At 42.5% G+C, this 21,957-nt stretch overlaps 1 protein-coding gene across 2 annotated transcripts in view; it reads left to right on the forward strand.

Moving 5' to 3' along the window:
* sumf1 (sulfatase modifying factor 1) overlaps positions 1-21,957 on the forward strand; it is a 141,696-nt gene that overhangs the window by 106,478 nt on the left and 13,261 nt on the right. Inside the window, exons 8-9 of one of the 2 annotated variants that reach the window (XM_041191133.1) lie at positions 13,018-13,077; positions 21,470-21,570. In XM_041191133.1, the coding sequence (XP_041047067.1) occupies positions 13,018-13,077; positions 21,470-21,570 (161 nt within the window). The remainder of the gene's footprint in view (positions 1-13,017; positions 13,078-21,469; positions 21,571-21,957) is intronic. The other variant, XM_041191134.1, reaches the window with a different exon arrangement.

Below are 21,957 nucleotides of genomic sequence, written 5' to 3' on the forward strand. Positions count from 1 at the left end.
TGATGCTTTTAAATAAACTATTAAAGGAAAGTTTTATTGAGGATAGCCTACGCTGAATGTCATATTTAATTTTGAATCGTTTTGCAATCTTTCTGAGTTATATTATTAAAAAGAGATCGATTCTCCCGCCAGTTCTAATTACACCTTGAATACTTCACTAAATGTAACTTTCTTTTGCTTGTTGCTTTTTGCTGAAGATAACATATTGACATTCACACCACACAAGTGCCAGGTGATGACCATCTCCAACAAGAGAGAATTTAACCATCTCCCCTTGACATTCAGTGGCATTACCATCACTGAAACCTTCTGTATCAACATCCAGGGAGCTACCATTGACCAAAAACTGAACTGGACTAATTATATTATTATGACATGACAGGTGATGTGTGCCAGAAGGACCCAAATCCACGAGGGAAGCTTGGTTCTGTAGTCACAACAGTTTTGCAATTTGTATTTATTATGAGAAGACTAAGCATAGAAATCAAAAGTAATGAGTCCACTAAGACCTTTAGAGTTTTAAAGTTTTAAATTAAAATATTTATTAACAAAAAAGATGTCAAACACACGCATAAGATTCCAATTACTTAATACTATAGTAAATACTAAAATTCATACCTAACCTGACACCCAAATACACCTCCTTGTAAGGCAACAGTCCAAATTAGATTTTAAAGTTAGAAAAGCAGGCCAGCACAGTTATCACCTTTAAGGGCTGGATGCAGCAGACTCATGCAGACATGGTTGGAGGCTTTTCTGAGGACATTTCATAAGCTTCTGCTAGATGTATGCAGGGCCTCTCTCAACATAGTCTCTCACTCTCCCTTATATACATTTTCGCTCATTTTATACTGTAAATTCCATTGTCCCATATGCCTTTGAAAATGAACTTTCTCATAATATAAACTTTTCATGGTGCTAATATTGTCAGTAACCTTTGGGAAAAATAAACACACTGTTTGGCTGAGCTTACCTGGCTAAGTGTAAACATCCTACGATCTTTTTGAAATTCAAACTGCCCCAATTTGTCTAAAAATGCAAATTCTTCTCACACCTTACATTCTTTGACTTCAGCCATGTTTAGCATTTTAAACCCCTCTCTACCTAACTACTTCTGATATTTCCAAACCTCCAGACCAGCTGTCCCCAATTCAATTAAATCCCCCACACACATAAAATAACCAAACTCCGCTATTAACTACTTTTATAATAAATTACAATAATATTATGAAAATTATTATACTTTCATAACAATATAAATACTGTGGCTGCAAGAACAGATCAGAGGCTAGGAATCCTGCAGCGTGTAACTCACCTGACTCCCCACTTGTCCACCATCTACAATACAAGTCAGGAGTGTGATGGAATATTCTTCACTTGTCTGGATGAGTGCAGCTTCAACAACAATCAAGAAGATCAAAACCAGCACAAAGCAGCCCACTTGATTCGCACCACCTTAAACATTCAGTCTCTCCACCACCAACGCACAGTGGCAGCAGTGTGTACCATCTACACGATGTATTGCAGCAATGCACCAAGGCTCCTTCAACAGTACTTTCCAAACCTGTGACCTCTATTACATCGAAGGACAAGGGTAGCAGATGCATGGGAATGCCACCACCTGCAAGTTCCCCTCCAAGCCACACACCATTTTGACTTGGAAATATATCACCGTTCCTTCACTGTTGCTAGGTCAAAATCCTGGAACTCTCCCTAACAGCACTGCGGGTGTACGTACACCATGTGGCCTGCAGCAGTTCAAGAAAGCGACACACCACCACCTTCTCGAGGGTAATTGGGAATGAGCAACAAACACTGGCCCGGCCAGCAACTCTTCCACCACACAAAAAAATAAAACAAAATGCAGCTGGAATTATAGGAAGCCCCATAACCCATCGTACATAATTTATAGTATAATATCAGGAATTACAGCCATTCTGGAGAAGTACTCTGATGCTTGTAGACACAGGTACCCACATCAGTAAAAAGAAAGTATTTTAATTTCTGTTGCACCTTTCAGAGCCACATATAAAATATGAGCAGGAGTAGGTCATTTGGTCCTTCAAACCTGCTCCACCATTCAATATGATCATGGCTGATCCTCTATCTTGACGCCATACTCCCCCACTCTCTCCATACCCCTTACTGCCTTTAGAGTCTAGAAATCTATCTATTTCCTTCTTAAATATATTCAGTGACTTGGCCTCCACAGCCATCTATAGTAGAGAATTCCACAGGTTCATCACCCTCTGAGTGAAGAAGTTTCTCCTCATCTCAGCCCTAAATGGCCTACCCCGTATCCTGAGATTGTGACCCCTTATTCTAGACCCCCCCCCCCCCCAGGGAGAGCAAACATCATCCCTCCATCCAGTCTGTCCATCCCTGTCAGAATTTTGTACGTTTCAGTGAGATCCCCTCTCATTCTTCTAAAATCCAGTGATTATAGGCCTAGTCAGCCCAGTCTCTCCTCATATGACAATCCTGCCGTCCCAGGAATCAATCTGGTGAACCTTCACTGCACTCCGATAGCAAGTATATCCTTTCTTTGGTAAGGAGACCAAAACTGCACGCAATACTCCAGGTGTGGTCTCACCAAAGTCCTGTACAGCTGCAGTAAGGCATCCTTGCTCTTGTATTGAAGACCTCTCGCAATGATGGCCAACATACCATTTGCCTTTTTAGGCTTGCACCTGCAAGCTTGTTTTCAGTGACTGGTGCACAAGAACACCCAGGTCCCTTTGTACATCAACATTTCGCAATCTATCACATTTAAATAATACTTTGACATTCTGTTTATCCTACCAAAGTGGATAACTTCACCCTTATCCATGTTATACTGCATCTGTCATGTATTTGCCCACTCACTCAATCTGTCTAAATTGCCTAAAGGCTCTTAACACCCTACTTATCACTCAAATTCCCACCAAGTTTTGTGTCATCAGCAGGATGTCTCAAAGTGCTTTGTTGGCAATTGCATACTTTTAAGGTGTAATCAGCTATTATGTAGGAAACGCAGCAGCCAATTTACACACAGCAAACTCCCACTAAGATTCACAAGGATGGTACCAGAAATAATATACTCATCAGGAAAGGCTGAAAAAGATGGGAGAGGAGAACATAGGAACAGGACTAGGCAATTCGGCCCTTTGAGCCTTCTCCGCCATTCAATTAGATCATGGCTGATCTACCTCAACGCCATCTTCCTGCACTATCCCCATATCCCTAGATGTCATTGGTATCTATAAATTGTCATGTAAATATAATAATGTTCATATTATTATTGTAATTTATTGTAAAGATAGTTTAATAGTGGGTTCGGATTAGTTTTTCTGGACATAGGTGTGTGTGTGGGTTTTAATTGAATTACACACAACTGGTCTGCATGCTTTGATGTATCAGAAGGGAAACTAGGTTTGAAATGCTAAATACAAAAACATGGTTGAAGTTTTGGAATGTGAGGTGTGAAGATCATTTGCATTTTTAGATAAACCAGAGTAGTGAATTTCAAAGAGATGGTAAGGTGCTATACCTAGCCAACAGAGGCTAAGCCAAACAGTGTGTTTATTTTCTGCAATGATTACTGATAATATGAGTGCTGTGAAAGATTTATATTATGGAAAAAGTAAAGTCGCAAACACATATTGAGACAATGGGATTTACATTAAAAAGGGAGAAATCTGTATAAAGGAGATGAGGTAATGTGTAAGAAGAAGGCATACTAAGATCTAACAAGTGTGAAAAGCCTCCAGCCTCTCTGTACCAAGCTGCTGTCTCTAGGAACCGAAGCTAAAAGAATTCATTTTAAATATCACTGTCCAGGGTATTGTGTGTTTTGCCTGGGTCTGTTGAAATCTTTGTTGTTTTACTGTTGCCTTAACGGAGGTTTAACTGGGAATCAGATTAATTAGGGGAGCTAGGAGTTATCATAGTAGTAATTTGTAGACCTATGTATGTGCTTAAAATCTTTTCTCCTATTAATAAATGTTTAATTTAGTTTTGTAAAAATAAAAAACCTGTATGACTTGTTGGCTTTATTACTACTGAATTCAAGGGCATGCATCTCAAAATAAAAATACAAATTGCAAAAACAATAGTGGCAGTTGTTTCAGGTTTCCTTTGGGGATTTGAACAGCTCAGTATTTACCACCTGCTGTGCCAAAACAAAACCTATCAACCTCTGCTTTGAACATACTCATGACTGAGCCTCCACAGCCCTCTGGGTAGAGAATTCCAAAGATTCACCTCCCTCTGAATGAAGAAATTCTCATCTTGGTCCTAAGTGGCCTACCTCTTATCCTGAGACTGTGTTCCCTGGTTGTAGATCACCAATAAGGGGAAACATCCTTCTTGCATCTACCCTGTCGAGCCCTGTAAGAATTTTGTGCACTTCAATGAGGTCATCTTTCATTCTTCTAAATTCTAGAGCAGGCTTGTCTAACCTCTTCCTTGGAGTGGAGGGGGGCACATTTCCTTTTTTTTTCCACCAGGGAGCCAATGAGCAAATTTCAGAAATATACATGAATTTCAAAGAAAAGTTGAGTATGAAGAAAAGAAACAACTTGCTGAGCAAAAATAAAGCAATCTTAAAGCATTAAATTGATAATTAAAAGACAAGTAATTAATAAAGATGTCCACTAGATCTGTGAGAGGGTCAGAGTTGCATATCCGGCTCACCCCCAGTCTCAGAGTGCTCATTCGCTCACCTTCACCCACTGTGTGAGTGGTAGTGAATATCTGTTGGTGTTTGGGAATAAGAATGAGTGAGAATCCTGAAATTGCGAGTGAGCCAGATACACACGCACTCTCACTCTTGAACACTCTCTCTCACACACACACACACACACACACACACACAGTCTCACCCTCGCACACGCTCATACACATACACTCTTACATGCTCTCTCATAAACACACACACATCCACACACACACACACTGTCACATTCTCTCACTCTCTCACACATTCTCTCTCACTCTCTCTCTTTCTGTCTGTCTCTCTCTCATGCGCACACACACACACAATCTCACCCTTGCACACACTCATACACAAACGCTCACGCACACATACACTCTCACATACTCACACACACACACATCCACACACACTCACTCACACATACTCTCACACACTCACTCTCTCTCATTCTCACACGTTCTCTCTCACTCTCTCTCTTTCTCACTCTCTCTGTCTCTCATACACATATATACACACACACACACACACACACACAAGCCAGCCTTTTTCCTCATCCCCAACCCCGGGCTCTCCCACAGCAATCTTCCGCTGGGCCTTGCACCCAGCATCTCAGCGCGGCCCCCCTCAGTCTCTTATTCCCTCATGGGCCCTGCAGTCTCTCCTTTCCCCATGGGCCCCCACAGCGTCTCCTTCCCCCATAGCCCAGCAGGCTCATTAGTGAGCCTATCAGTAGCAAACGTAATAGAGGAGCAGCACTTGCAGAATCTACAACTTCACTTACCTGTCTTACTGGCATTTTTAACAGTAGCTCCGGGAGCCACATTAAATGGCGTTGGGGACCACAATCCGGACCGCTGGCAGTGGGTTGGGCAAGTCTGCTCTACAGAATACATGCCCAGTCTCCCCAATTCCTCCTCACAGGACAATCCCACCATCCCAGGGATTAGTTTGGTGAACCTTCCTTGTTCTCCCTCCATGGCTTGTAAAAGGGGAGGATGAGAAGAGGGAGGAGCAGGTTGAGTAGAGAGAATGTAGAGAAGAAGTTGGAGGTTTTCCTACATTACAGAAATGTGATATCACCAGGTAATGTACTATATTAATGTTGGCTGAGGAATAAATATTGGCCATAGCACCGGGCAGGACTCCCCTGCTCTTCTTTGAAGTATTGCCATGGGAGCCGTCATATCTACCTGAAAGTGTAGATGGGGGCACAGTTTAATACCTCATCTGAAAGGAGCATTTCTGCTAGGGCAAGACTTCCTTAGTACTGCAATGAAGTGTCGACCTAGATTTTTATGCTCAAGTCTCCAGAATGTGCCTTGAACCCAAAATCTTCTGACTCGGAGGTGAGAGTGCTGCCCAAGCCATGGTAAGAAAAGGATCACACTGGTTGGCTCAGTGTAGAGATATCCAGTCTTTTGGAGCTAGAAGCCAGGTAGACATGTGAAAACCACTATTGGGATGCGCATAAGATAATGCAGCAATGTGAGCTCCCACATATAAAAGCAACAGAGACCTCCACAATCCATGAAAAATCAAAGCTCCTATATATACAAAAATATGAAGTCTCCAACTTTCTTTATCCCTTTTGTCCACTCAACCTGGTCTTCCTCTCATCACTGTTCTATCCTTTGTCCATTTGCAGTCTTTCTTGATATGTATATTTTTTCAGTTCTGGCATCCTCCTCCAGTGCTTCTATATCCTTTCTATAATACGGAGACCAGAATTGTTCACAGTACTCCAACTGTGATCTAACCGAGGCCAGGATTCTTAGGATGGCCAGGTTTCCCTTTCCGCCATCCGAAGATCGGTGGGGAACCCATCCCCACTGACACTGCCTGCCCTGCAGCGATTTCGGGCCCCAATGAGTGTTAATTGGATGGAAGCGGGACTTCTGCCCTTCACTCAGGAGGACGTCCCGCCTCAGAGAGCCACCGGCCAATCTGATTGGCCGGCAGCTCTCTAATCCCTGTAGTGCCTGAAGTTGTAGTGGGACTGTATACAGAGCCTCAGTACCAGGATCCCAGGAAGAGGTAAGTTCTGGGGATCTCAGGGTGGGGATGGAGAGTGGGGGACTGGGGTGTCAACGGAGAGGCTGTTGGGGGGGAGGGCGGTTCTGCAGTTAGTGGACCTTAAGGGGGGCGCCCGATGCTAAAAGGGGGCTGCTGATGGAGGCACCCCCCTCCTTCCCGCCCGAGGCCAGAACCTGATTATTTTCGGGATCCCCCCAGAGCTGCTCCTGCTTTCAGGCGGAAAGTGCGATGCCTCTATCTGTAGCCTCCTATTAACATCGGGCACCCTCCCCCCCCCCCCCACCCCCTTAAGGTCCAGTAACCACAGGACCTCCCTTCTCACCCCCTGCCTTTCTGCTGACACCCGAATCCCCCCACTGTCCACCTTCCCAGGCATACCCCACCCTCCCTTGCCCTGAGGCTGGGCGGGAAGCGGCCCTTATGCAGTCAATAATTGGCCACTTAAGGGCCTCAATTGGGGCAAGGGCAAGCAAGCCGTCTGAGGCCTTGCCCTCCCCAGCTTAAAATTGTTGAGAGGCGGAACAGAGTAGGAACCCAGCGGGAAGACCATCCAAGGAATTTTACACTCACCCACCGGCAAGGGAGCACAAAACCCTGCCCTGAGGTTTGATACAAATTGAAAATAATTTCTTTGCTTTTCAATTTTATCCCTCTAGAAATGAACGCTAATGCCTGATTTGTTTTTAATTTGTAGCCTTATTAACCTTTTTTGTTCCTTTTAGTGATTTGTGTATCTGTAAGAGAATTCATCAGTCTCCTTGTATGAATAAATGAGCCTTTGGTAAACAGTTAATTTTGCAAAGCTCACCAATGGGGTCTTGCACCCAACCAGCACAGATCCAGTAATCACTGGATCATTGGCTGTAGTTTCTCATCTCTTCATTTCTGCGATTATCTGATCAGCACCAGCTGACTGTTAGCATGGGACCTGACTACTAACACCCTAGTAACTCTTTCGAGTGCAAACCCGTTTTCCATCTGTTTCTGATGAAGTTACATTGTTTCATAGTTTGCCATTGTGAGATTTGAACTCTTGATAATCTTTTAAATGAAAACCAAATCAACAAAATTGGGATAAATCAGGCACAGCCCCTAATTCAGGTCAGCTGTAAAACCAAGAACAAAGTTTAAAGGAAACTTACAAACTTTAAATCAAAATGTGATTAAAGGGGTCAACAAAACACCCCAGTCCCCGCGGTGCCCACCGAGCACGGAAGGCCTCGAGAGTGCCAGCAGACACCGCGTGCTCCTTCTCCAGGGACATCCGGCAGCGAACGTAGCCACGGAAGAGGGACAAACAATCGGGCGGGACTCCCCCGTCGATCGCCCACTGCCTGGACCTGTTAATGGCCAACTTGGCCAGGCCCAGGAGCAGGTTCACGAGGAGGTCCTCCTCCTTCCCGACCCCCTTCCGAAAAGAACCACCTCTTTCCCTTCCTCCAATTAAATCCTTGAAATGCTCAACTCCGGCACTCTATTGTTAGACGTGCTAAATTGGCTACTTATAACTCTTTCGAGTACAAACACATTTCCATCTGTTCCTATTCAGATGAAGTTACATTGTTTCATAGTTTGCCATTGTGAGATTTGAACTCTTGATCTTGGGGTTACAAGCCCAGTACCATAACCACTTGGCTATTTAGGCCAAGCACTAACACCCTAGTATGCGGTCTTGAAGTGTTTCTGTTAAGATTGGATGTTTTACCTAAGATACATAGGGCAGGATTCTCCCCCCCCCCCCCCCCCCCCCCCCGGGGGGGGGAGGCGGGGGGGAGTTGAAGTGTGGGGTGCGCAAGAGGCGTGCCTCTGATTGGTGCCCCTGATTAGGGGCGTGCTGCCATTTTACATTGGTGGGCCAATTAAGGCCCGGCCATCGTGACGTCTGCCAGGAAGTGTTATGGGGGAGGGGGGGGGATTCCCTAAACCTGAGAGTGCGCTCTTTTACGCATGCGCACAAAAGAGCGCACTCATCTCCTTGAGGCTAAGTGCTGCCTCGGGGAAATCGTCTCTACTGTGAAAAATATTAAAAATAGAAAAAAAAAATTCCTGACGTCCCCTCATGTGACACTGTCACATGAGTTGGGACATGTCCATAACTTTTTTAAAAACTTTAATTAAATTTTTAAAACCTACATGAAACCTCATCCCGCCTGTGGATGAGGTTTCATGCTTTTTCTTAAGCCCGCCAGGACTCCTGGCCTGCCCGCCAACCTTAAGGTTGGACGGGCAGGTCCATTAATTAGTTCAATGACTCTGTCAATGGCCTCAATTGGCCATTGACAGATCGGCAGGCACACAGCTTATTTTGCTGCACCCCCACCTACCTGAAAATTTAAATAGGACGCCATCACACATCATTTTACTCTTCGGGGGGCGGGGCCCGCTTGCCAGTGGGAAAATCCTGCCCATAAGCTTTCAACTGTACACAGAGCTTAATGCATCAACTCCAGAACTATACCCTGCACTAAGAAATATATCCTTCTGGCATCCATTGACGATTTATTTGAAGATGTCAAGCAAAATAAATGTTTAAGTTTTTGTGGGGTTAAAATTCAGCTACACAGCTGCAAGGTGGGGAGGAAGTGTTGACACAGCATGAGTGGTGCACACATTGATGCAGCAGTTCGTCTTTACCAATCCACCTCTGTAATATTTTCATGTGGCAGGCAGCAGTGCGATTTTCCTTTTCAGTAATTATACTGCCCTGAGCAAAGGGAAAAATTTATTTGCTAAGTAGTAGGATCAGCAGGCCAAATGGTTCTCACAGATGGAATGTTTCCAGTCTACCATTTTGTATTATTGAAGGAGCAGCCATCATTTTAAGCCCTAGCTACTTAACCTATACTAAAACAAAGACAGAAATTCAGGCAACCCTGGTGCATACCCTTAATTGTACATGCAAGGAATAAAAAAATCTGCCCTCTTTTATTACTGGACTCTTCTACCCATTTGGAATCTGTAAGACTCTTAGAAACATAGGAAAATGAGGAACAGGAGGCCTCTCATCCCCTTGAGGCTACTTGGCCATTCAATTAGATCATGATTGACCTCAATGACATTTCCCCACCTTTATTCTATATCCCTTGATAACTTTACCCAGCAAAGAACTATTGATCTCAGGCTTGAAAACTCAATTTGTTTGAGTATTCATAACCTATTAGGGTGTGGAGTTCCAGATTTCCCTTACTCTTTGCGTGCACAAAGTGCTTCTTGATTTGTGCCACCAAATGGCCAAGTTCTAATTTTAAGATTATATCCCCTCATTCTTGATTTTCCAAACAGAGGAAATAGTATCTCTGTATCTGCCATATCAACTCCTTTCAATAAATACATCAATCAGATCACCAGCAATCTCGTTTTCTGAAGGGAATATCTCATTATCTAACAGTTTTCCAGATAGTATATGTATCGCTACAAGTAATGGGAAAAGTGGCACTTTAGTTTTACCATTTAAATCTTTGTATTGTTCTTGCATCACTGTTTTGGGAAGCTCTGATTCTATGTGAGTATTCAACATCCTTCTATTAATGCTGGAGATTGGCAACATTATGCTTCATAAACCAGTGGTAATCTCCAGAACTGACATGTGTTTGTTGGACGAAATATCACCTGCCTGCTGTTTTCGCTTGCTTTAGGTAAAGCTTTGGAACTTCTGCCAATATGTGTGGAGAGGAGTGCATGCTGCCAGTTTCATAACAAGCTGTCAGTGATTATCTGAAGATGTGTCGATTGAGTTCTAAATATTGAGCTGGTTAATGAAGAATCTTTAAATATAATGTACCTCTTCCTCCAATTTAGATATAAAAATAACTCATTGCTCAGAGATCATTTCTTTTTCTTTTTCTCATCCCTGCAAACATTTGTCTTTTTGGTTTATAGGAACAGGAATGAGCGTTCAGTACTTCAAGGCTGTTCCACCATTCAATTAGATCTGCATCTTGACTCCATCTATCAGTTTTGATTTTGTAACCATAAATACCATACCGAACAAAATTCTGTCTGGCTGTCTGCTTCCAGATGGGACCCTGCCAGGCCTACATGAAAGACCAGGCGTTGAGTGAGCAGTTCTGATGGAAAACCTGTCACTTGGCAACCTGTCCCTACTGCCAAACAGGCAGCACCTGAGCTGGCACCATTCAAAAGCAGGTTGGCTAGAGTGGTGCACTGATGTGATGCTGCAATTTGCTAATTCAGCTGCCTCCTGATCAGCAGCCAGGAAAGGCCCAGAGGCCATTCACTAACTTCCAGTTGTTTTACTCACTTATAAATCTTGCAGCTCACATCAGAGGAATACCTCTGGCTCAAAGGGTGAAAGGGGAAAGGTTTAGGGGGAACATTAGGAGGAACTTCTTCACTCAGAGAGTGGTGAGAGTGTGGAACGAGCTACCATCTGATATGGTAAATGCGGGCTCACTCTTAAGTTTTAAGAATAAATTAGATACATGGATGGGAGAGGTCTGGAGTGTTATGGACTAGGTGCAGGTCAATGGGACTAGCGGAATAATATTTCGGCCCAGACTAGAAGGGCCGAATGACCTGTTTTCTGTGCTGTAGTGTTCTATGGTTCTATGGTTCAAAGGAGAGATCTGAAGTGATAAATCACCACAAGAGACAAAAATTGATAGATTAAAACAAACAAAAAAAAACCCTTTATAGGGAGACTCTCCTTAATCATTTTTATAACAATGCTCAGATTGAGGTACTTTACCTTAAGTCCCTTCCTGCAGTCACGTATCTTTTAAACTAAAGCTTTATCCAGAGAATTTAAACCATCCACAATTAATTAGGTTCCAAATCAAAGCGAGCTTTAATAATTGGTCATAAGCTCATAAATTTGCATAAACAGCATATAATTTATACAAATCAAATAAACAAGGGGAGGATAGTGAATAAAATTTCAAAGAATAACTAACACAGTAGCTGTTTGGGTAACCACCTGTATTCTGTATTACAATATATTGATGTTAAAATTGATTCATAGGTCCTTGGAATAATCAGTCCCTGCCTGTCTGATAGAGCTTGAAATTATAGGCTCTTCCTTTTGTTTACACATTTTCTTCAGGTGGAAGGGTAAATACGGAACAGCTTAAGGTTACTGGATCTCCATGGCTCTCTTCCGTATGCTGCCGCATCACCAACTATGGAGCATTATGATGCGAGGAGTGAGGGGGGCAACATTTACTATATACGTACAAACCTTTCACTCCTTCAGTATAAAGTATGTGCATCAGTTGTGTAGGGAAACCATATAAACTTAAATTAGGTCAACCGTGCCATCTTGCTGGTGCCTGTACAGCACAGTCGATGCAGAGTATTTTGGGAACATGTTCCTTCCACAGTTATGACTGACCATGCAACATTGTATATTTAGTTAAATAAATTCTTCATCGGCGAGAAAATGTCTAGAGGCATATTGATGATTTGATACTATTCTGAATGTTTTCAATGCTGAAAACAGAGGCAACACCAGAACACTGTTACATAGCTTCAGAACCTCTTGAAATGTTTTGGGCATCATTAGTTTATGCTGCACATTTGGAACCTGACTCAAGTCTTTTGGAGTAGTTGCAGTTAATAACACTAGGCTGTTGTGTGCAGTCTATGCTAGCAATGAGGTGACAGTAATGATGTTGCAGGAAAACCTCCAGGGACTAATCATTCTAATATTGTACAGTATTAAATACAGCTCCTGATTGGCAGTATCCAGTTTTCCTCATTATTGTTGCAAGCACACATCTTCACTACCCTGTTTTGACAAGAGTAGTATCCTTTGTAGTTGATATATAATCTCCGTAACAGCAAGTACACTATGGAACATACTGACTGACTATGTTTAGGTTGCTTCTAGGGACCTCAACAGGCTAATTAGTGTCTGGAGCACTGAATACCTACGCTCAGCAAATGAAGTTTTAAATATGGCTAAAATAAATTGTAAAATAAATTGTAACACAACTTCCATTGCAAGTGTTTGATATGGATTAAAGCAAGGGACATCAAACACTGTGGGAGTCAGGAAAAAGCATCAAAAGTAACAACGAGTAATCTCTCTGGGGAGCCATCTTGTTCCATATCTGTTCCCCCAGTCATTAGGTTATATTCCAAGGAGCTCGTCACACATTGCCAGGTGTCTCCAAACATACAGCTGCAAACAAAAACCGTTGAAGAAACAGTAGTGAGTTGAGTTTAGATTTTTTTCCTCTTTTCAGATAGCCATACTGCCAATCTAGATGCTACTGCTGTTCCACTTATAGGTATACTGACCATGCAATTCAATTTTCTCTCTGCAGATGGGACCTCCCTCGGGACCAGACAAGGTGAAGAAGGGTGGATCCTACATGTGCCACAAGGTAAATTTTAAGTATTTTAACTAGCAAACTACCAGAACCTGCAAAACACTATCAAGTATGAAAGAAAGGCCAGAACCAAATCTGATACAAAAGAAAATAAAATTCTAATAATGCACAGCATTATCAGTCAGCATCCAGAAGTGAAAGCTAGATTAAATCTGTTTTCATTCTTTCATGGGATGTGAGCCTCATTGGCTAAGCCAGAATTTATTGCCCATCCCTTATTGCCAGTGAAAAGGTGGTGGTGCAGTCCATGTGGTATGGGGAGTGCTGTTGGGGAGAGAGTTCCTGGATTTTGACCCAGCAACAGTGAAGGAACAGAGATGTAGTTCCATGTCAGAATGGTGTGTGTCTTCGAGGGGAACATGCAGGCGGTGGTTTTCTCATGCGCCTGCTGCAATTGCCCTTCTAGGTGGCAGAGGACTTGGGTTTGGAAGGTGTTGTTTAAGAGGCATGGTGAGTTGCCGCAATGCATCTTGTAAATGATACAAACTGCTGCCACTAGGTGTCAGTGATGGCAAGAGTGAATATTTAAAGTGGCGGGTGGAGTGCTGAACAAGTGAGCTGCTTTGACCTGGATGTTGAGCTTCTTGAGCTTTGTTGGAACAGCACTCATCCAGGCAAATGGGAAGCATATTCCATCACACTCTCCTGATTTGTGCCATGAAGATGGTGGGCAAGCTTTAGAGAGTCAGGAGGTGACTAATGTGCCACTGAATTCCCAGCATCTGACTTGCTCTTGCAGCCACAGTATTTATATGACTGGTCCAGTGAAGTTTCTAGTCAATTGTGACTCCCAGGAGATCAATGATGGGGAATTCAGCGATGGTAATGCCATTGAACATCAAGGAGAGATGGTCAGATTCTCTCTAGTTGGAGATGGTCATTGCCTGGCACGTGTGTTGTTGGGATGTTACTTGCCACTTACCAGTCAAGTCTGAATATTGTCCAGGTCTTGCTGTATTTGGGCACGGACTACTATAGTATCTGGGAAGTTGCTGATGGAACGAAGGTCATTGCTGAAGCAGTTGAAGATGGATGGGCCTAGGGCATTATCCTGAGGAACTCTTGCAGCAATATTCTGAGCTTAAGATGATTGGCCTTCAACAACCACAACCATCTTCCTTTGTCCTAGATATGACTCCAACCAGTGGAGAGTTTTCTTCTTGGTTCCTCCAGTTGACTGCAGTTTTGCTAGGGCTCCTCGATGCAACACTCAGTCAAATGTGGCTTTGATGTCAAGGACTGTCACTCTCACCTCACCTCCGGAGTTCAGCTCTTTCCTTCTATGTTTGGACCAAGGCTGTAAAGAGGTCTGGAGCCACATGGTCCTTGCAGAACCCAAACTGAACAATGGTGAGCAGGTTATTGCTAAGTGAGTGCTTCTTGGCTTTTTGATTAAGAATAGACTGTTGGATCAGTAATTGGCTGGATTAGATTGTCCTGTTTTTTGTGAACAGGCAAGACCTGGCCAATTTTCCACGTTGTGATGAAGACTCATATTGGAGTCGAAACATTAATTCTTTCTCTCTTCAAAGATGCTTCCAGACATGCTGAGTTTTTCCAGCATTTTCTTTTTTCATTTCAAATTTCCAGCATTTGCAGTATTTTGTTTTTCTTTCAGAAGTGAACTTAGGAAACACTTCTACACACTAATGGCAATTGATGTTAGATCAGTTATAAATTTTAAATCTCAGATCAAAAGATTTTTGTTAGCCAAAAGTATTAAGAGATATGGGAAAAAAAGGTGGCCACGTGAAGTTAATTTGCAGATCAGCCATGATTTCATTGAATGGTGGCAGAACAGGCTAACTGGCCTTTTCCTGTTCCTCTATTCCTTCCTGTAACAGTGAGAAGGCTTGCCAAAGCTATGGAAGAAAAGCTTGCATCAAATTGTTATCCAGAATGCAACCATCGTATGTCAAAGGAAAATCAATGTGGTTTGTACTCAGTCCTTGAAAATATGGAGTGGTGAGAAGGACATTTCCGGTTCCATCATCCATTGATGAAAGTGGTCTCTGTGTAGCCAGAATTTACTAGAACAGAGTCCTCTCTATCTCTGCCTTGTTTTCATAGACATGTGGGACTAGAACTGATCGCAGAGGGAAAGAGAGAAGGAGATATGGGTTGCTTTTCTTGGATGATTGAACTGGTAAATTATCACCTTTCATTTGTGAACGAGCAGACATAAAACCATTTCACTGGAGTGTCTGATTCAGCTACAGCTCCCAACTGTGCAGCTATTCAGTTCTTCTAAAAATAGAGTTCATTAAAACTGGTTCATTGTGGTAGAAGTGCTATCTTTCACACTTTTATTTGTGATCATCCACAACTCGCAATTAGTTCAGTTGCAGTTTCTAGCTGATAAACAATACACTTTTCTGCCTCAGTTTAGAGATATTTCCCTTCCCTTGTTAACTGTAGCTGTCCTCTACTCACCATTTCCATCCTCAGCCACTGGACAGATGACCTACTTCTTAGCATCTGTTAATGCTACTCATAACCTGGTCAATCAGGGGTGAAAAAGAGTAGAAATAAAAGCAAAAAACTGCGGATGCTGGAAATCCAAATCAAAAACAGAAATACCTAGAAAAACTCAGCAGGTCTGGCAGCATCGGCGGTAGAGAGCACAGTTGACATTTCGAGTCCTCATGACCCTTCAACAGAACTAAGTAAAAATAGGAAAGGGGTGAAATATATGCTGGGGGGGGGTTCCGGGTAGCTCATCATGGACATTTCATTCCCTTTTATGCAGACAAGGGTCTGGTCTTCATTTTGTGCCTCAGTCTCTGCCAACACACTTCAATTTTTCAGCCTCCAGACGCTGACCAGTTAACTGACTCTTCTATCCTCAGATAGTAATGAGTTAACTGACTCTTCAAAATCAGATACTGACCAGTTCACAGAATCTTCAACCCTCAGACATTGACCAGTTCACTGACTCTTCAATTCTTTGACACTGACCAATTCACTAACTCTTCAGTACTGAGATATTGACCAGTTCACTCAATCTTCAATCTTCAAGACACTGACCAGTTCACTGACTCTTCCATCCTCAGGCATTGACCAGTTCACTGAATCTTCAGTTACTGAACAGTTAATTTTTCACCCACATGCTTTACTCCACAAATGTTGAAAATTTGAAGAAATCTCTCATGACTGCAGTAACATTTAGATTTTGACAGAATAAAATGCACCGTGTGCCATTGCATAAATGACAATTGTTTCAGTTATATCAATTGCTGCATATTTTGTTTTCCAACCATATCTCTATTATCTCATGCAATAAAATGTTATACTCATTAAATTAAATACACAATTATAATAGTAAGGCTTTGGGCTAGGCAAAGGAGATTTAGCAGTGTGCGTGACTGCCCCTTGAGGTCCAATTAAATACAAATATTTATGTAAAGATATCAAAGAGTTGACTACTTTGATCCAGCAATAACCTTGGATTGTAACTGAAGCCACAGAACGTACCAATCTTATTTGGATATCTCAACAGATGATAAAGTTAATTACATTGGCTTGGGAGAAGGGAGGGATCAAAACAGAGAGGAAATAAGTTATTTTGTGCAGTCTGTATATCTGTGCTCTAAAAAGGCATGAATGCAGTGCAAGTTAAACTACTCTTTTCACAAAACGGACACTTTTAACAAAACTACATATGGGAGAAATATATTCACAATATGTGCTTCATTGTGGGACAGACTTTTAAATTCCTATCAGTCCAATTTTAGATTGTGTGGATCTGGCAGTGCACTCATCAGTGCCTACAGCAAAGCTGCAAAATCAGCTATACTGTCAAGGGGAGAAGTGTGGCAGGCCCTCACAGGGATGGAGATGGAAATGAATTCAAATCTGAGTCACTTCAGACCACCTTCTTGTCCTTGAGTAATCTGCGGCATTGACAGGGATAACCTGCCCACCATAGCACCAGGCACTGCGTATTGTTGGCATAAAGCCTTTTGGAGACTGGGCCCAGGAGCTCCTGCACACCTGGAAAATGGCAGTGACAGGGCAGCTGAGAAAGGAATATCGGGCACAGGTCACCACCACACTGGCCCTCAACAAGGAGTGAGGCGGTGTAAGAGGAGAGCAGAAAAAATGGTTAAGTCATAAATCTCCACAGATATGAGTAAAGACAAAGTGGACACTGGACACCAGAGAGCAAGCAGAGAGTGAGCAATCTTTAAATGCAGAAAAGTCAAAAGGAAATTAATTATCAGTTGGCTAGCAGTGTAAGATCATAAGATGTAGGAAGAGAAGTAGGCCATTCAGCCCTTCTAGTCTTCTCTGCCATTCAGTGAGATCATGGCTGATCTGATAATCCTCAGCTCTACTTTCCTGCCTTTTCCCATAACCCTTGATTCCCTTACTGATTAAAAATCTGTCTATCTCAGCCTTGAATGTACTTAATGACCCAGCCTCTACACCCTCTGCCGTAGAGAATTCCACTCCTCTGAGAGAAGAAATTCCTCCTCATCTCTGTCTTAAAAGGACGCCCTCTTACTCAGATTATGCCTTCCGGTCCTAGACTCTCCCACAAGGAGAAACACCCTCACGGCATCAACACTGTCAAGCCCCTAAGAATCTTATATGTTTCAATAAGGTCGCCTCTCATTCTTCTAAACTCCAATGAGTACAGGCCCAACCTAAGCCTCTCCTTATAAGAAAATTACTCCATACCCGGGATCAACCAGTGAACCTTCTCTGGACAGCATCCAGTGCCAGTATATCTTTCCTTAGCTATGGGGACCAAAACTGTTCATGTATTCTCGGTGCGGTCTAACTAGTGCTTGGTATAGCTTTAGAAAGACTTCTCTAATTTTATACTCCATTCCCTTTGAAATAAAGGCCCACATTCCATTTGCCTTCCCTATTACCTGCTAAACTTGTATGAATCACAAAAAGCTAGCATACATGTGGACCACTAAATCCCTCTGTGTTGCAGTTGTCTGCAGTCTTTCTCCATGTAAATAATACTAAACTCCTCTATTCTTCCTGCCAAAGTGCATATCCTCATATTTTCCCACATTATTATTCCATCTGCCAAGTTTTTGTGCCCCCTCGTTTAACCTGTCTATACCCCTCTGCAGACTCTTTGTGTCATCATCACCGCTTGCCTTCCCACCTATTTTTGTGTCATCCACAAACTTGGCGATAGTACAACCACTTCCCTCATCCAAGTCATTAACATATATTGTAAATAATTGTGGCCCCAGCACTGATCCCTGTGGTATTCCACTAGTTACAGGTTGCCATCCTGAAAATGCCCCCCTTATCCCAACTCTCTGTCTTCTATTAGTTAGCCAATTCTCTATCCATGCTAGTAGACTACCCCCAACACCATGGGCTCTTATCTTATTAAGTAGCCTTATGTGTGGTACCTTATCAAATGCCTTTTGGAAATCCAAGTATATTACATCTACTAGTTCCTCTTTATCTATCCTGCTTGTTACCTCCTCAAAGAATTCTAATATATTTGTCAGGCATGATTTCCCCTTCATGAAGCCATGCTGACTTAGCTTGATTATATTATGTATTTCTAAATGCTCTACTATTATGTCCTTTGTGACAGACTCCAACATTTTCCCAATGACAGACGTTAAGCCAACTGGCCTATAGTTATCTGTTTTTTGTCTCTCTCCCTTTTTGAATAAGGGTGTTACATTGGCCGTTCTCCAATCCTCTGGGATTTATCCAGAATCTAAAGATTCTTGGAAGATTACTACCAGTGCATCCACTATCTCCGTAGCTACTTCCTTTAATATCCTAGGATGCAACCCATCAGGTCCAGGGGACTTATCGGCCTTTAGCCTGAATTGCCTCCCTAGTACTTTTTCTCTAGTGATATTTATTGTATTTACTTCCCCCCCCCACCCCCCGCCCCCCACCCCGGCCTTTTGTCCCTTGATGACTTAGTATTTTTGGAATGCTATTAGTGTCTTCTACTGTGAAGACTGATGCAAAGTCTGCCATTTCCTGGTTCCCCATTATTATTTCCCCAGCCTCATTCTCTAAGGGGCCAATGTTCACTTTGGCCTCTCTCTTCCTTTTTATATATTTAAAGAAGCTCTTACTGTCCGTTTTAATATTGATTGCTAGTTTACCTTCAAAATTTATTTTCCCCCTCTATATTAGTTTTTTGATCATCTTTTGTTGGTTTTTAAAACTTTCCAAATCCTCTGGTTTACCACTAATCTTTGGCACATTGTATGTTTTTTTCTTTCAATTTGATACTATCCTGAATTTCCTTGGTTAACCATGGTTGGTTTATCCCCTTTCTAGAATCCTTCTTTCTCACTGGGATACACCTTAGTTGTGAGTCATGAATTATTTTGTTAAACGCTTGCCATTGTTCATCAACCGTCTTTTCTGCTAAGCTCCTTTCCCAGTCCACTCCAGCCAACTCTGCCCTCATTCCTTTGTAATTAACCTCATTTAAGTTTAGCACAGATGTTTCCAACCCAAGTTTGTCACTCTCAGACTGAATGCTAAATTGTACTACATTACGGTCATTATTTCCCAGGGGATCCTTTATTCTGAGATCATTTATTAAACCTGCCTCATTACACATTATCAGATCCAAAGCAGCCTGATCCCTGGTTGGATCCACAACATATTGTTCTAGGAAACTGTCCCGAATACACTGTATGAATTCATCTCCATGGCTACATCTGCCAATTTGATTTTCCCAATCTACATGAAGATTAAAGTCACCCATGATTAATGTACTGCCTTTTTTTGCATGCCCTCATTATCTCTTGATTTATTCTCTGTCCTACAGTATAGCTACTGCTAGGGAGCCTAAAAACTACTCCCCCAGTGTTTCTTCCCCTTGCTATTTCCTACCCCCATCCATATGGATTCTACATCTTCCAATCCAAAATCATTTCTTGCTGTCGTACTTATTCCACCTCGTACTAACAAAGCTACCCTTACACCCTTTCTTTCCTGCCTGTCCTTACAAAGTCACATACCCCTGAATATTTATTCCCAGTTTTGATCTGCTTGTAACCATGTCTCCGTAATGGCTATAAGACCATATCAATTAACTTCTATTTGTGCTGTTAATTCATTTATTTTGTTCTGAATTCTACATGCATTTAAGTAAAGAGCCATTAATTTTGCCTTTATACCATTTTTCCCCCTTTGACCCTATTTGCTGCTGTTTTTTTATGTTTGTACACTCTGTCCCTTCCTGTCACACTCTGGGTATCATTACCTAAGTAGTTGCCCTGCAATGCTGTCATATCCTTTTGCTTTGTAAGCCTACATAACCCCTTTCCAGAACCCTTCCCCCCTCTATTTAGTTTAAATCCCTCTCTACAGTCCTAGTTATTTGATTCGCCAGGTCCCAGAATGGTTCAGGTGAAGCCCGTCCCACCACAACAGCTCTCTTCTACCCTAGTACTGGTGCCTGTACCCCATGAACTGAAAAACATTCCTCCCACACCAATCTTTGAGCCACACATTTAACTCCTTGACTTTGTTTACCCTATGCCAGTTTGTCCGTGGCTCAGGTAGTAATCCCGAGATTATTACCTTGGAGGTTCTGTTTTTTAATTTAGCTCCTAACTGTTCAAATTCTTTCAGCTGAACTTCCCTTCTAGTCCTATCAATGTCGTTAGATGACAACAACTGGATCCCTCTCCTGCCACTCCAATTTCCTCTCCAGCTCTGAGGAGATGTCCTTGATACTGGCATGGGGCAGACAACACAGCCTTCGGGACTCACGCTCATGGCTGCAGAGAACAGTATCTATCCCCCTAATTATACTGTCCCCTACCATTACTACATTCCTATTTCCTCCCCCCACTTGAATGGCTTCCTGTACCACAGTGCCGTGATCAGTTCACTCATCCTCATTGCAGTCCCCGCTCTCGCCCACACAGCTTGCAAGAACCTCATAACTGTTGGACAATTGCAGGGGCAGAGGCTCCTCGAACGCTACCGCTGGGTCCCCATTCTGTCCTAAACTGAGCATTGTGATCGCCTCCTGGAGCAAACTGTCCAGGCAACTTTCCCCCTCCCTGATGTAGCACAATGTCTGCAGCTCGGCCTCCAGCTCCTCAACTAGGATCCAAAGTTCCTTGAGCTGCAAACACTTGTGTTCGCTCAGGATCACCTTGATGTACAGCAGTTTCCACATGCTGCAGTAGCAACACATCACCCATCCTACCATCACTATCGTATTTAATTAATTAATTACTCTAGTATCCCTCTCTTTACACTTGAAGGAATCCCCTGCTCTTCACACTTTATTGTAATTAATTTTTACAACAGTATCAATCTTATACTTAACAAGCTATTTTTAAGAAAAAGAGAGAAAAAAGGACTAGAGACCTAAACACAAACTAAAGACCTTATTTATACTTTTACTTTAAAGACCAGAAATATTCATCAATCCTACTCACCCAGCAGCTGCTATCCCTGCACTCACATCACATCATGGTTCATGACGTCTCTCCGCTGCTGGTCTCGGTGCAGGTAGGCCTCTCAATCCACACCTCTTATCCTCTCCCGCTCACTTCTTGAATAGAATAAACCTTAATCATTTACTAGATACTCACCAATTAACCAGCTTCTTCGCTTGTAGCAGAGCAAGAATCAATTCCTGGAGGCTGAAAAAGTTTAGGCAAAATCAACTAAACATCTCTTTCCCTCCCTCCACTTAACTCCTTGATGTGCTCAGCTCTGGCACTCTATTGTAAGTCGTACTCAAGTGTAGTTAATGCACGTTTCATTTCTTGATGAAAGTAATAGTCAGCCACATGATCAAACATACATTTAACAAATGATAGTTTTTTTCTTGTGTCCCCCATTACCTCATACAATGAAATGTTATTCTCATTAAATGAGGTGCATACCTGAAGC

The sequence above is a fragment of the Carcharodon carcharias genome, chromosome 7, assembly GCF_017639515.1.
Source record: "Carcharodon carcharias isolate sCarCar2 chromosome 7, sCarCar2.pri, whole genome shotgun sequence".
Taxonomy (NCBI): Eukaryota; Metazoa; Chordata; class Chondrichthyes; order Lamniformes; family Lamnidae; genus Carcharodon; species Carcharodon carcharias.